The sequence below is a fragment of the Bos javanicus genome, chromosome 16 (assembly GCF_032452875.1).
Source record: "Bos javanicus breed banteng chromosome 16, ARS-OSU_banteng_1.0, whole genome shotgun sequence".
NCBI lineage: Eukaryota > Metazoa > Chordata > Mammalia > Artiodactyla > Bovidae > Bos > Bos javanicus.
The window spans coordinates 72,202,757-72,216,358 of NC_083883.1; the positions used below are offsets into that span (position 1 = coordinate 72,202,757).

Consider the following 13,602-nt stretch of genomic DNA (forward strand, 5'->3'; position numbering starts at 1 on the left):
CTAAAGAACCTCTTGATGAAAGTGAAAGAGGAGAGTGAAAAAGTTGGCTTAAAGCTCAATATTCAGAAAACAGATCATGGCATCTGGTCCCATCATTTCATGGCAAATAGATGGGGAAACAGTGGCTGACTTTATTTTTGGGGGCTCCAAAATCACTGCAGATGGTGACTGCAGCCATGAAATTAAAAGACACTTGCTCCTTGGCAGGAAAGTTATAACCCACCTAGACAGCATAGTAAAAAGCAGAGACATTACTTTGTCAACAAAGGTCCGACTAGTCAAGGCTATGGTTTTTCCAGTAGTCATGTATGGATGTGAGAGTTGGACTATAAAGAAAGCTGACCGCCGAAGAATTCATGGTTTTGAAATGTGGTGTTGGAGAAGACTCTTGAGAGTCCCTTGGACTGCAAGGAGATCCAACCAGTCCATCCTAAAGGAGATCAGTCCTGGGTGTTCATTGGAAGGACTGATGTTGAAGCTGAAACTCCATTACTTTGGCCACCTGATGCGAAGAGCTGACACATTGGAAAAGACCCTGATGCTGGGAAAGATTGAGGGCAGGAGGAGAAGGGGACATCAGAGGACATCAATGGACATGAGTTTGGGTGAACTCCGGGAGTTGGTGATGGACAGGGCAGCCTGGCGTGCTGTGGTTCATGGGGCTGCAAAGAGTCGGACGTGATTGAGCGACTGAACTGAACTGAACTGAATACGCTTCTCTCTTTTGCACCCTACCTTCTCATTTCCTCTCTCATAAGACTCTCATATCAGAAAATAAACAAGACATTTACTGTTCTTTAGCTCATGTACCCAAGGCTCTGTTACAGGAATAAATGTCTATCTTGAATAAAAATTGACCACACTAGAGAAATCAGAATATTTCTCTGGCAGATGCAAAATTATCTTTGGTACATTTTGAATCAGTTTAAATAAATTGGTCTGAGATTCTGTTTTAAAGGGAAGGTAAAGTGGATCATATTCTGTTGAGGAGATTCCTTGTACCTAGACTACTTCCTTCTTTCCCTTTTTCATCCCAACTAAGGTTAATTTATTACAAACAGAACTTTGCTGTCATGTGCATCTCTAAACCAGGGAGAGAGAGAGAAGGAAGGAAACCCAGTTGCTCTGGGTTCCCCCGGCACATGTACACAAGCGCACGTCTCTCCCTTCTCTGCCTTCATCTCTGTCTTGAGGCTTGCCTTTCTTTCCCTTCACTGCCCTGGCTTTGTGTCCCTTGACCGCCTTTTCAAGGCTTCGGGAGCCTTTGCTAGTCCCCCAGAAGGTCTCTGTTGGCACTTAGTGCATTTAATGGGAAGAAGACTCCAAGAGCTCCTAGTGGCAGTTCTTGTGTGTATGGAAGTTGGTGAGTGAGGTGTATAGGGAGAGGGGAGCAGACAAAGAAGGGATATGTTCTGAATTTCTCAGAAATTAATTTTGGATTAATTTTCCCTTAGCAACTTTTATTATAAGCAGCCATTAGATCACAGAGTACTGTTAAATACTGATGGTGCTATTTTTTTTCCTATGAGGAAATATGTTCCAAGTACCAGATAACTAAGCTGAGTGTGCCTACAGAACTTGAGTCATTAGTAAGTTGTAGAAATTGCATGTGCACATTTACTTTGTAAGTCTTCCACAATGAGACAAAGAGGCACCCAGGAAAGAGCCCTCTGTCCACTGGGAATCAGCCGCACAGTGTAAGAGCGGTGAGTTCAGTTTCAGTCAGTGTCTCACTGAGGACTATAGCCCTGGAGACAGCTTTCCAGAAAGCTCTGAGAAATCGCTCTGAAGACGTAGGGGGAGAGGTCAGTGTATCGTGCAGTTTTGACTAAGGAGTATGTGCAAGCTGGCAGATATCTCGGTAGGTTACTGACAGTCTCAAGGAACACACATCTCAGTTAATGACTTCAGTGCTTTTCTACATGTGGGAAAATGCAGGACTCCAGGTTCATAAATTTCCCCCCCCGAAATATAACTGCCTAAGGGCATGTTTGGCCTGTTTTGCTTAAAACACAGAGTGCCTCATCTGGTTCTTTAAACTGAATTCCTTTCAGGGTGTACTGTAGGTCAGTGACTCATTCCTCATAGGACTGAATGGCGAGCGACATTCCTTGTTTTAACCCCAGATATTTCCTTTGTCATTTTTAAACAATGAGCAGACTTTACTGAACAGAGGTATTCTTGGGCACTTATTCTTGTGCAGATATGATCAGCATTTTATAAGTGGCAAAATAATAAAAGAATTATTTGAGGTGATACTATTAATTTCATATCAGGATATTCATTCTTAATGGATTTTTTTAAGGATTGAACATTAACTGTTTGTTGAATTTTTGAAAAATCAAATTCATTGAGGGAATTCCCTGCTGGTCCAGCATTTAGGGCTCCATGGTTTCACTGTTGAGGGCCTGGGTTCAATCTCTGATCTGGGAATTAAGAGCCCATAAGCAGTGCAGCCAAAAGAAAAAAAGGAATCATTCATTGAGGCATAATTTGTGTGTAATAAAGTTACCAAATGTATGTAGTCATGAAGCCACTGCCTGGAATGTTTCACCCCCAGAACTTCCTCGTGCCCCTTTGTGGTCAGTCTTTCTTTAGCTTTCGGCAGCCACTTTCCACTTTCTGTCTTCATAGTTTTGCCTTTTCCAGAATGTCATGTAATATATAGTCATGCAGTAGTCTTTTGGGTCTGACTTCTTTCATTTAGTATGGTGATTTTGAGATCCGCCCATGTTGCATCAGTAACGGGTTCCTTTTTTTTTGCTGCTGCTGTTCTGTCATTAAGTTGTGTCTGACTCTTCCTGACCCCATGGACCGTGGCACCCCAGGCTTCCCTGAACTTCACTATCTCCTGGAGCTTGCTCAAACTCATGTCCATTGAGTCGGTGATGCCATCCAACCTTCTCATCCTCTGTTGCCTCCTTCTCCTCCTGCCCTCAATCTTTCCCAGCATCAGGGTCTTTTCCAGTGAGTCGGCTCTTCACATCAGGTGACCAAAGTATTAGAGCTTCAGCTTCAGCATCAGTCCTTCCAATGAATATTCAGGGTTGATTTCCTTTAGGATGGACTGGTTTGATCTTGCTGTCCAAGGAACTCTCAAGAGTCCTCTCCAGCACCACAGTTTGGAATCATCAATTCTTCGGTCTTCAGCCTTGCATATGGTCCAGCTCTCACGTCTGTACACGACTGCTAGAAAAACCATAGCTTTGACTAGATGGACCTTTGTTGGCAAAATGATGTCTCTGTTTTTTAATATACTGTCTAGGTTTGTCAATGGCACCCCACTCCAGTTCCCTTGCCTGGAAAGTCCCATGGATGGAGGAGCCTGGTGGGCTGCAGTCCATGGGATTGCGAAGAGTCGGACACGACTGGGCGACTTCCCTTTCACTTTTCACTTTCATGCATTGGAGAAGGAAATGGCAACCCACTCCAGTGTTCTTGCCTGGAGAATCCCAGGGACGGGGAGCCTGGTGGGCTGCCGTCTATGGGGTTGCACAGAGTCGGACACGACTGAAGCAACTTAGCAGCAGCAGTAGCAGCAGCTAGGTTTGTCGTAGCTTTTCTTCCAAGGAGCAAACATCTTTTAATTTCATGGCTGCAGTCACTGTCCACAGAGATTTTGGAGCCCAAGAAAACGAAGTCTGTATTTTTTTCCCCATCTATTTGCTATGAAGTGATGGGACCGGATCCCATGATCTTAGTTTCTTGAATGCTGAGTAGGAGACTATTGTATGGAGGTACCGCAGTTTGTTTATTCATTCACCAGTTGATGGACTGGGAATTTTTTGCCATTCTAGTAGATGTGTAGTGGTATCTTACTGTTGTTTTTAATTTATAGTTCCTGGATGACTAATAATGATGAGCATCTGTTCATGTGCTTATATTTGCCATCCGTATTTCCCTTTTAATGAAATTTCTCTTCACATCTTGCCCATTTAAAAAACTGAGTTTTCTAGAGACATAAGAACTATGGATGAAGTCCTTTATTAGATACATGTTCTATAAATATCTCTTCCAGTATGTGGCATGTTTTTTTATTCTCAGAAAAGTATATTTTGAAGAGCGTGTTTTAAATTTTTATGAAGTTTTAACTTATCATTTTTTAATCTTTTAGTCTAAAAAGCCCACTTTTTGTGTTTTATCTAAGAATTATTTACATAATACAAGCATACAAAGATTTCTTCCTTTATTCTATATGCTTCATAATTTAGGTCTTACTCTTAGGTCTGGTTCATTTTGAATTAATTTTTGTATATGGTGCAAATTAAGGATTTAGTTTCTTTCTTTTTTTCCTCTTTTAAATTTCTCTTCTGATTTCTTCTTTTATACTTTTAATTCTTTCAATGATTCATCTTATTGGGTTTTTTAAATAACTGTGTTGCTTAATTTCCAGTATATTTGAACATTTTAAAATATTTTTCTCTTACTGATTTTTAATTTAATTCCATTGTGTTGTAATGGAGAACATACATAATATGATTTCAGTCCTTGCATATTTGTTGAAATTTACCTGTGGCCCCAAATATTCTATCAAGTCAACCTTTAAAAAAAAAAAAAGTTTCTCTTTCATTACATCTTAAAAAGGTGGCACTTTCCAAAATTACTATTTCATGTGTCGTTTTTATTTTTGAAAACATAACGAGTTACTGTTGTACTTTATCTAATTGTTAAGAATGATTGTAATTTTACTGTGTAAATAATTTTAGTCTGTAATACTGTGTTGGTATTTGCTGTTTTTGCCTTACTATAGTCAAAAATTTGTAATCTGTTCTTCCCTTTTAATGGTTTCCATAGGTCTAAGATCTGGCAAGCTTGGTGAACAGTGTGAAGCAGTTGTCCGCTTTCCCAGGCTCTTTCAGAAGTATCCATTCCCCATTCTCATCAATTCTGCATTCCTAAAGTTAGCTGATGTTTTCAGAGTTGGGTAAGTGTTTTTAAGCCCTTGGGTGTCCTAAAGCACTTTGTTCACATTTCTTTGTTTTATATTATAGTGTGTATTCTTTTTGCCTTTCAAGACTTCCACATGATGGTTTTTTACCATTTTAGTAGACAAACGTGGAAATTCACAACAAATTTTAGTGTGAAATTTAATAGCATTTTGAGCCAAAGTAAAGAGTATAAGGCAGAGAGTACTTATTTCTTTGGGGGACAGGATAATTCAAAATTAAAGACAACCTTGATATATAATTGTGTATTTTGGAAATATCTATGGCTTTGTGCAGTTCATTTTAAGAAGTTTCTGATTTAACAATTTATTTTTATAACATGAGATTACATGTTACATGAGATTATGGGCCACTGTGAAGTGCCTGAAACATGTAAGCAAAGCCTGAATATATACCTGTTCTTTCTCTATGCCATTCCCTCTCCTACTTCTTTCCACAATTCTCCATATACTCACGTGTTTACACACACACCTAATCCGACTTGCAGAAAAGAAGCTGTAGAATTAGCTTGAGAGGAGGAAGACCATCTTCTTGGTTCTAGTAGGATTGAGGAGATTGAGTTTGGCTCCCAGGCTTCTTTCTATGTTATGGCCGTTTGGGTGCCTTCCTGAAGGGCTGCAGGCTCTGCTAACTGCTTATGCTTAGTGCTCATCTCAGGGTTCTGCATACATCGGTTCTACCAACCACGGGTCAAAAATATGTGGGAAGATAATTCCAGAAAGTTCCAAAAAGCAAAACTTGAACTTGCCACCCACTGGCCACTAGTTACATTGTACTTACACTTGTTTACATAGCATTTTCATTGTATTAGGTATTATAAGTAATCTAGAGATGATTTAAACTATGTGAGAGGATGCGCAGGCACTGTGCCATTTTACAGAAGGGAGTTCAGTCTCCAAGGATTTGGGTTTGGTGGGGGCTAGTCCTGCAATCAGTTCCCCTGCACACTGCGGATATCACAGGATGACTGTACAGGCTTTTGACTGTTTCTGTGGTAAAACAGAATGTTAAGATTGAAAAACATTGGCCTGTTGCTAAAATTTATTAATATCATTTGTGTTGCTTTGATTCCTAATTAAATATTACTTTCCTAAAGTGGCCTAATTCATTTTATCTGTGGTTCTTCCTAGAAACAATTTCCTGAGGCTTTGTGTTCTTAAAGTTACCCAACAAAGTGAGAAGCATTTGGAGAAGATCCTAAATGTGGATGAGTTTGTGAAGAGAATTTTCTCTGTGATTCATAGTAATGACCCTGTTGCAAGAGCCATCACACTCCGGTATATTGTGTTACGCCGCTGAGTCACCACAAGATTGTTTGAGTTGTATTTCTATACCCCCAAAAGGCCGTACATTTACTTCTGTTATTCTGAATATTAAGAATTCATTTTTGTTTTTGCTAGTAAGAGTCAATGAGAAAATATGGTAACCATCCCAATCTGTAAATGCTTTAGAGCTAACCGTCTGTGATACAGTTTTGGTAACTTATGTTTCAGACACTCCTTTTGTAGGTAGATGTTCTGATCTGTTAACTCAAATGTAAGTATGGTTTAAAAGAAAGAAAGAAAGTGAAGTTGCTCAGTCATGTCCAACTCTTTGTGACCCCATGGACTGTAGCCTACCAAGCTCCTCCATCCATGGGATTTCCCAGGCAAGAATACTGGAGTGGGTTGCCATTTCCTTTTCCAGGGGATCTTCCCAACCCAGGGATCGAACCTGGGTCTCCCGCACTGCAGGCAGACGCTTTAACTTCTGAGCCACCAGGGAAGCCTCATGCTTATTTTGAACTTTTACCTTTCTGACCTTGTTCTTCCTTTTTCATGTCCGTTTTCTGTATTCATCTTTGGTTATGTGCTCATTTTTATATATGATAATTTATATCTCGACTCCTTGGAGAATGCCAGGTACAACCACCTTAGTTTCTTCAGCATTTCCTTTTCTTTCTTGGCATTAAAAAAATTTTGGTAGAATTTCATTTTGTAAGCCTTAAAACCAGCTTGAACCATATCCTCTTTTTAGGTCTGTCATCTATGAAATTAGTATGTGTAAACTTTGGATTTTTGAAATTCACTTTCCTAAACTATACCTTCCTCTATTCTGATATGAACTCCAGGGGACATCCTCTACTTCTCTTGATGTTGAGAGATTTGAAAATCATGATACAAGTAATTACTGATGTGGAAAAAAGACTGGGAAGTCTTACATTTTTACTTTGTGGGTCTGCTTAATAGTAAAAATATTGGACTCTTAATGCTTTGCTAAAATGGACTTCTTTATACAACATTAGAAAATTGGCATTTTGATGCTTTAGTAATTCAAAAGTTTGTTTTCCTGGGCTGTCTTTGGTACTTGGCATGTACTTCAAGGTGATTTTTTTTTTTTAATTTTTGCTTGTGTTAAATTAACCATGTTAATTTTTCTTACATGTTGAAGTATGGAAAAATGTTTACAGAATTTGAGTCACTAATTTCTAAAATTGATATGTCATTAACCTGAGATTTATGGACTGACCTACAAACTTTAGTTTTGGTAAGCTTTGCCTGTTTCTTACTTTTCTGATCTTGAACTTATTGTATTTCCATTCTTTTTGGGTTTCTCTGTTTGCGTAGGATGTTGGGAAGTCTGGCATCAATAATTCCTGAGAGGAAGAATGCTCATCATAGTATTCGGCAGAGTCTGGATTCACATGATAATGTAGAAGTTGAAGCTGCTGTTTTTGCTGCCGCTAACTTCTCTGCACAGTCGAAGTAAGCCTAGGCCTTTTATAGTTTGGGTCCCCAAGAAGAGGTTTTGAAAGAATAGCTCATTTATATATGTAAACACTAAGGGATATAGAAAAATGTAAACGGCAAGATGTATTTTCCATGCTGGGAAAACAGGACTTAATCCGTAAAATAGAAGAGTTAAGTACAGATGTTGGCATTAATCTGTAAATGAAATTAAAGTTCTCAGAAGGACAGGATCAACCTGGGATTAGAATAGTTGGGGAAGGCTTCATTGGGAAGTAGAAGCTTTGTCCATTGAGGTGTCTTCCCCAAACCTATACTGTCCTAATACTGAATTATTCTTTTCTTACTATCTTCTCAAGTCTGGACAGTTTGACAGAGATAATAACTGGAATTGAAACCAATTTTAACTTCTTTGGGGTATCATACTCTATTATCTTATAAAATAGTATTTCTCTCTCCATATATATATATTATTTTTTGATGAAATATTGGCCATAGTTTTATTAATGTGTTTGACTTACTGGATTGTCCTCTCTAAAAAATAATACTATTTCTTTTACTGACTGATGATGTGAAAATAACACTGCTTTCTGGAGGGCATTTTGGTAATATGTATTTTGTATATCCCTTGGACCTAGAAAATCCACTTATAAGAATTTATCCTAAGGAATCAGCAGTGTGTACTGATACTTACTTGCAAGGATGCTAGTTATAGGGTTATAATAACAAAAAAAAATTAGTAACAAATTCCAACCAGTGTGCCAGTAAGATAAATAGGATTATACAGTGAAATACTATGTCAGCTTTTATAACTAATTTATTTTAGAAATATATTTGGAAACAGGTTACATAATAGGTTATATGATATTACAGATTTATTTGAAAAGCAAGTATTTAGGATATGTATCGAAATATTGTCTCTGAGTGAAGATATTATCTTATTTTTATTTTCCTTTTTACAAATTTCTGTATATCCTGCTAGGAGCAAATTTTGGTTTTATAATCAGGTGACTAATGAATTTTTTAATGTAAAAATAGCATTTATATTAAGAGCCTCTGCTAAATTTGGATAAGACTTGAAATAGTTAGGAGAAGGCAATGGCACCCCACTCCAGTACTCTTGCCTGGAAAATCCCATGGACGGAGGAGCCTGGTAGGCTGCAGTCCATGGGGTCGCGAAGAGTCGGACACAGCTGAGCGACTTCACTTTCGTACATTGGAGAAGGAAATGGCAACCCACTCCAGTGTTCTTGCCTGGAGAATCCCAGGGACGAGGGAGCCTGGTGGGCTGCCATCTATGGGGTCGCACAGAGTCGGACACGACTGAAGCAACTTAGCAGCAACAATCTTTATAGTTTAATTATATGCTCATTCATCTCTTCAACTGCTCTTATCAAACCTTCAGAATTCCAGGATTATTCACTGGAAAAGGAGATTAGAGAACGTAAACTGTGTAGTCTTTTATTTACTGATTGAAAGTAGTAGGTGTGACAGTAACTGAGGAAGAGAAATATCTAAGTAAAGATGATCCCTATTTGTGCTTTTGAAAATTGGCATTTTTTTCTTATTGAGAGTCATGGGTATTGCAAGAACTTTTTAAAAATTACTTTTATTGGTTAAGAGTTATATCTGGTGAATATTTATCACACTGTCAAGGTGTGAGTACTTTAAATCTGTCCAATTAAGTGTGTCCTTGGAGTAGCTCTAAAAATAGTTTTCTAAATATAGATGATAAATTTGTGGTTTAGTATTAGAATGTGCTTATGAAAATCATTTTTGTCTCAGTTTTTCTCATGTGTTATTATCAGAAGCTAATTTTATCAGCTGTGGAATTTCTGATCTATCTTGGAAAAGATTAAGACTAAGTAACATAGTCAAGGCTATGGGTTTTCCTGTGGTCATGTATGGATGTGAGAGTTGGACTGTGAAGAAGGCTGAGCGCCGAAGAATTGATGCTTTTGAACTGTGGTGTTGGAGAAGACTCTTGAGAGTCCCTTGGACTGCAAGGAGATCCAACCAGTCCATTCTGAAGGAGATCAGCCCTGGGATTTCTTTGGAAGGAATGATGCTAAAGCTGAAACTCCAGTACTTTGGCCACCTCATGTGAAGAGTTGACTCACTGGAAAAGACTCTGATGCTGGGAGGGATTGGGGGCAGGAGAAGAAGGGGACGACAGAGGATGAGATGGCTGAATGGCATCGCTGACTAGATGGATGTGAGTCTGGGTGAACTCCGGGAGTTGGTGATGGACAGGGAGGCCTGGCGTGCTGCGATTCATGGGGTCGCAAAGAGTCGGACACAACTGAGTGACTAATCTGATCTGAACATAGGAATAACATGATTCTTCATTTATAGAATTGATGACCAGTAAACATTTAACAGTTTATATAGAAGCAATTTTTAATATACCGGGCTTCAATATGGTATACTTGTGATTTGTGATGTTTAAACATATAAAGTTAGTACAATAGTTAAGTCTGAAGTACTTAGCAGAATGTATTAGAGAGTGAAAATCAAGAAAATACACCTTTTCCAGATTAGCATTTACCATGGGAAGTTCCATGGACAGAGGAGCCTGGTGGGCTGCAATCATGGGGTCACAAAGAGTCAGACAGGACTGAACAGCCACGCACGCACACACACACGCATGCACTTCCCTCAGAAATGGTGACCTGGTTTGAGATCAGATATCTCAGCCAGTACAGATGGGTTTTTATCTTAGTATCTTTATTAGTTTTGGATCTTAGAGTAGTTGACCAAAAAAAAGCTTTAAAAATTGATTTAATCCTGTTTCTACCTGTCTGCTGCCATAACCACAGGTAACTTGTTCTGAGGGTGTGCGTGCTCAGTTGTGGCCAGCTCTTTGTGACCCCATGGACTATAGCCCGCCAGGCTCCTCTGTCCATGAAATTATCCAGGCAAGAATACTGGAGCAGGATGCTAGTTCCTTCTCTAAGGGATTTTCCTGACCCAGGGATTGAACCTGTTTCTTTTGCATCTCCTGCATTGGCAGGCGGATTCTTGACCACTGTGCCACCAGAAAGGTTTTAATTGTTAAGAGCTAGTCCCAGAGGAGGAATTGCAAACCCAAATGACTTCAGGAACCTGGAGGCATTGTCAAGCAGAGTGGTGACCTCTGGTGGTCACTGGTGGACTGGAATGTGCACACCGTCTGAAAGGGTAACTGCTCCTGGGTACCAGCTGACAGCGATGGTGCAGGAACGTATGACCAGTGTTGTCAGATGTGAATTTGGGGTGGGAAGAAGCTGGAGAATCAGATTATTCTGTAGTCTCAGCGAATGAGACTATATATTCTTAACGTATTTTTAATGCTGACATTAAGAGTTTTAAAAAATATTATTAGACCAAAAAAAAAGGAAAACTCCAGGCTTCAAACTTGCAGTTTATTGACCCTAGAGGCCCGTAACAAAGTTTTAAACTTTGCATTTGTTAAAAAAAGTTATTATTTAGTTAGTTAAGACATACTTAGTGAATATCCATTATGTCCAAACTCTATTCCAAGCACCAGGCATACAGGAGTGGAAAAGATGAATGCTCTGTTGCTATGTAAACCCACAATAGTTTCAGCTGCTCATTAATGTTACAGAAAAATAAAATAGTTTTGTCATTATGATGATGACCTAAGTAAGCTCCTTAGGTAGAGTGATCGGGGATAGCCTCCCCGAATAGGTGGCATTTGAGCTGAAACAGTCCTGAAGAAGAGGCAGCCATCTGGAGGAAGGATATTCCAAGCAGAAGGAATAACAAATACAAGAGCGCTCTGAAATTGAACAGGTCATCTATAGATACCTAATATACCTCTTGCCTTGTACCCAAAAGACATTTAGAGCTTACTTTTTCTTACTGAATATAAGGCTGATATCAGAGCAGTAATTTTCAAACTATTTGGTATCAGAATCTCTTTACACTCTTTGGCATTATTGACGCCCTCAAAGAGCTTTTTTTGTTTATATAGATTACATCGATTGGTATTTACTGTATTAGAGATGAATGCCTAAACTTAAAATATATTATTAATTCATTTAAAGAATAACAAATTCCTAATGTGTTGACACAAAAATATCTTTATGAAAATATTTTTCCAAAACAAAAATCAATTTTGTGGAAAGAGGGACATTGTTTTTTACATTTTGACAAATCTCTTTAATGTCGGGCTGGATTGTCACATCTGGTTCTGCATTTACCATTTTGCAATGTGTTGTTTTGGTTAAAGTATATGAAAAAATGCCAGCCTCACACAGATACATAGTTGAAAAAGAGAGGAGTATTTTTAAAGATTTGTAGGTAATTATGGATATTTTTCCTTGATCTCTAACAGAACTAGAAAATTGTTGGTTCATAAAAGTTAGTTGCAATGTGAACTCTAAAACCGTATCAGTGAACATGTACTATTACATTGAAATCTGTTGGCATCCCTTACCTATGTGTGGTTTTATAACTTAGACATTGGTCTTTTGGGAAATACTGGTTCACTCTGTTAATGCAGGTCTACCAGATGTTGGCCCTTTCCATTGTAAAATATCAAGTTTGTTGTTAAATATCAAAGGATCATATTTGTTGTTATCACCACTGATCTCATCAGGAAAGGCTTTAAGTATTAAGCTGTCAAGCTCATGGTGACAGATACAGGTTTTCTGAAGTGCTAGTTTTTGTTTAGAAGCTATGATTGGCAAAAAATTTACCCAGTTATTGTTCTTAAAGTTACATGCTTACTTTATTTATCTTTTTAGAAGATAATCTGCAAAGAGCCATTTCTGAATAGTTATGGAGTTTCATGAAAAAATGGCTAGTTCATCTCATAACTCTAAGGATTGCGTAGTGCTTACCCTGCAGACAGCCACTGTGTAATTTATGTGTGCTTTTTATTTTGTCAGAGAATGTTAAAATAATATCTTAATGGCAGAAAATATTTTATATAGACATCCATTGAACTGCAGAGTGAAAGTATTTCATGCCTTATGTGTCATGAATCGTGACTGAAAGAACCAAGTTTGATCATGTTACCTGTATCATCTTTCCTTACATATTATATAGTTTTATCCCAAGCATTCATGTTACTGATAACTTTTGCAACATTCAGTGTTATTTCAGTTGCAACAGACTCAAAAGCAACACCTTAGAAAATAATTTTCAGATATATAATATTTTGAAAATGGCTACTTTTAAAATTTTTTATTTAATTGAAGTATATTTAACTATGTTATTTTTAGGTATACAGCAGAGTGTTCAATTTTATATATATATATATATATCTTTTTTATATTCTTTTCCCATATAGGTTATTATAAAACATTGAACGTAGTTCCCTGTGCTGTATAGTAGGTCCTATTGGTTGTCTAGTTTATATTTAGTGGTGTGTGTGTATTAATCCCTAACTTCTAATTTATCCCTCCTCCCCCCTTTCCCTTGGTGACTACAAATCTGTTTTCTATATCTGTGGGTCTATCTCTGTTTTGTAAATAAGTTCATTTCTATCATTTTTTTTTTTTTTATTCCATGTATAAGGGGTATCATAAGATGTTTGTCTTTCCTAATCTGGCTTATTTCATTGGGTATGATAATCTCTGGGTTCATCCATGTTGTTGCACATGGCATTATTTCTTCTTTTTGTGGCTGAGTTATGTTCCATTGTATGTATATACCACGTCTTCTTCGTCCGTTCATCTCTTGATGAACGTTTAGGTTGCTTCCATGGCTTGGCTATTGTAAATAGTGCTGCAGTCAACACTGAGGTGCATGTATCTATTCAAGTTATGTTTTTCTCTGAGTGTGTGCCCAGTGGGGGGATTGCAGGATCATACGGTAGCTCTGGTTTTAGTTTTTTAGGGAACCTCCGTACTGGTTTCCAGAGTAGCTGCACCAGTTTACCTTCCCACTAACCTCGTAGGTGGGTTCCCTTTCCTCCACAC

General features: G+C 38.2%; 1 protein-coding gene across 1 annotated transcript in view; it reads left to right on the plus strand.

Annotated features, from left to right (window-relative positions):
• INTS7 (integrator complex subunit 7) overlaps positions 1-13,602 on the plus strand; it is an 83,519-nt gene that overhangs the window by 12,383 nt on the left and 57,534 nt on the right. Inside the window, exons 2-4 of the mRNA XM_061383573.1 lie at positions 4,795-4,924; positions 6,077-6,223; positions 7,553-7,690. Of these exons, the coding sequence (XP_061239557.1) occupies positions 4,795-4,924; positions 6,077-6,223; positions 7,553-7,690 (415 nt within the window). The remainder of the gene's footprint in view (positions 1-4,794; positions 4,925-6,076; positions 6,224-7,552; positions 7,691-13,602) is intronic.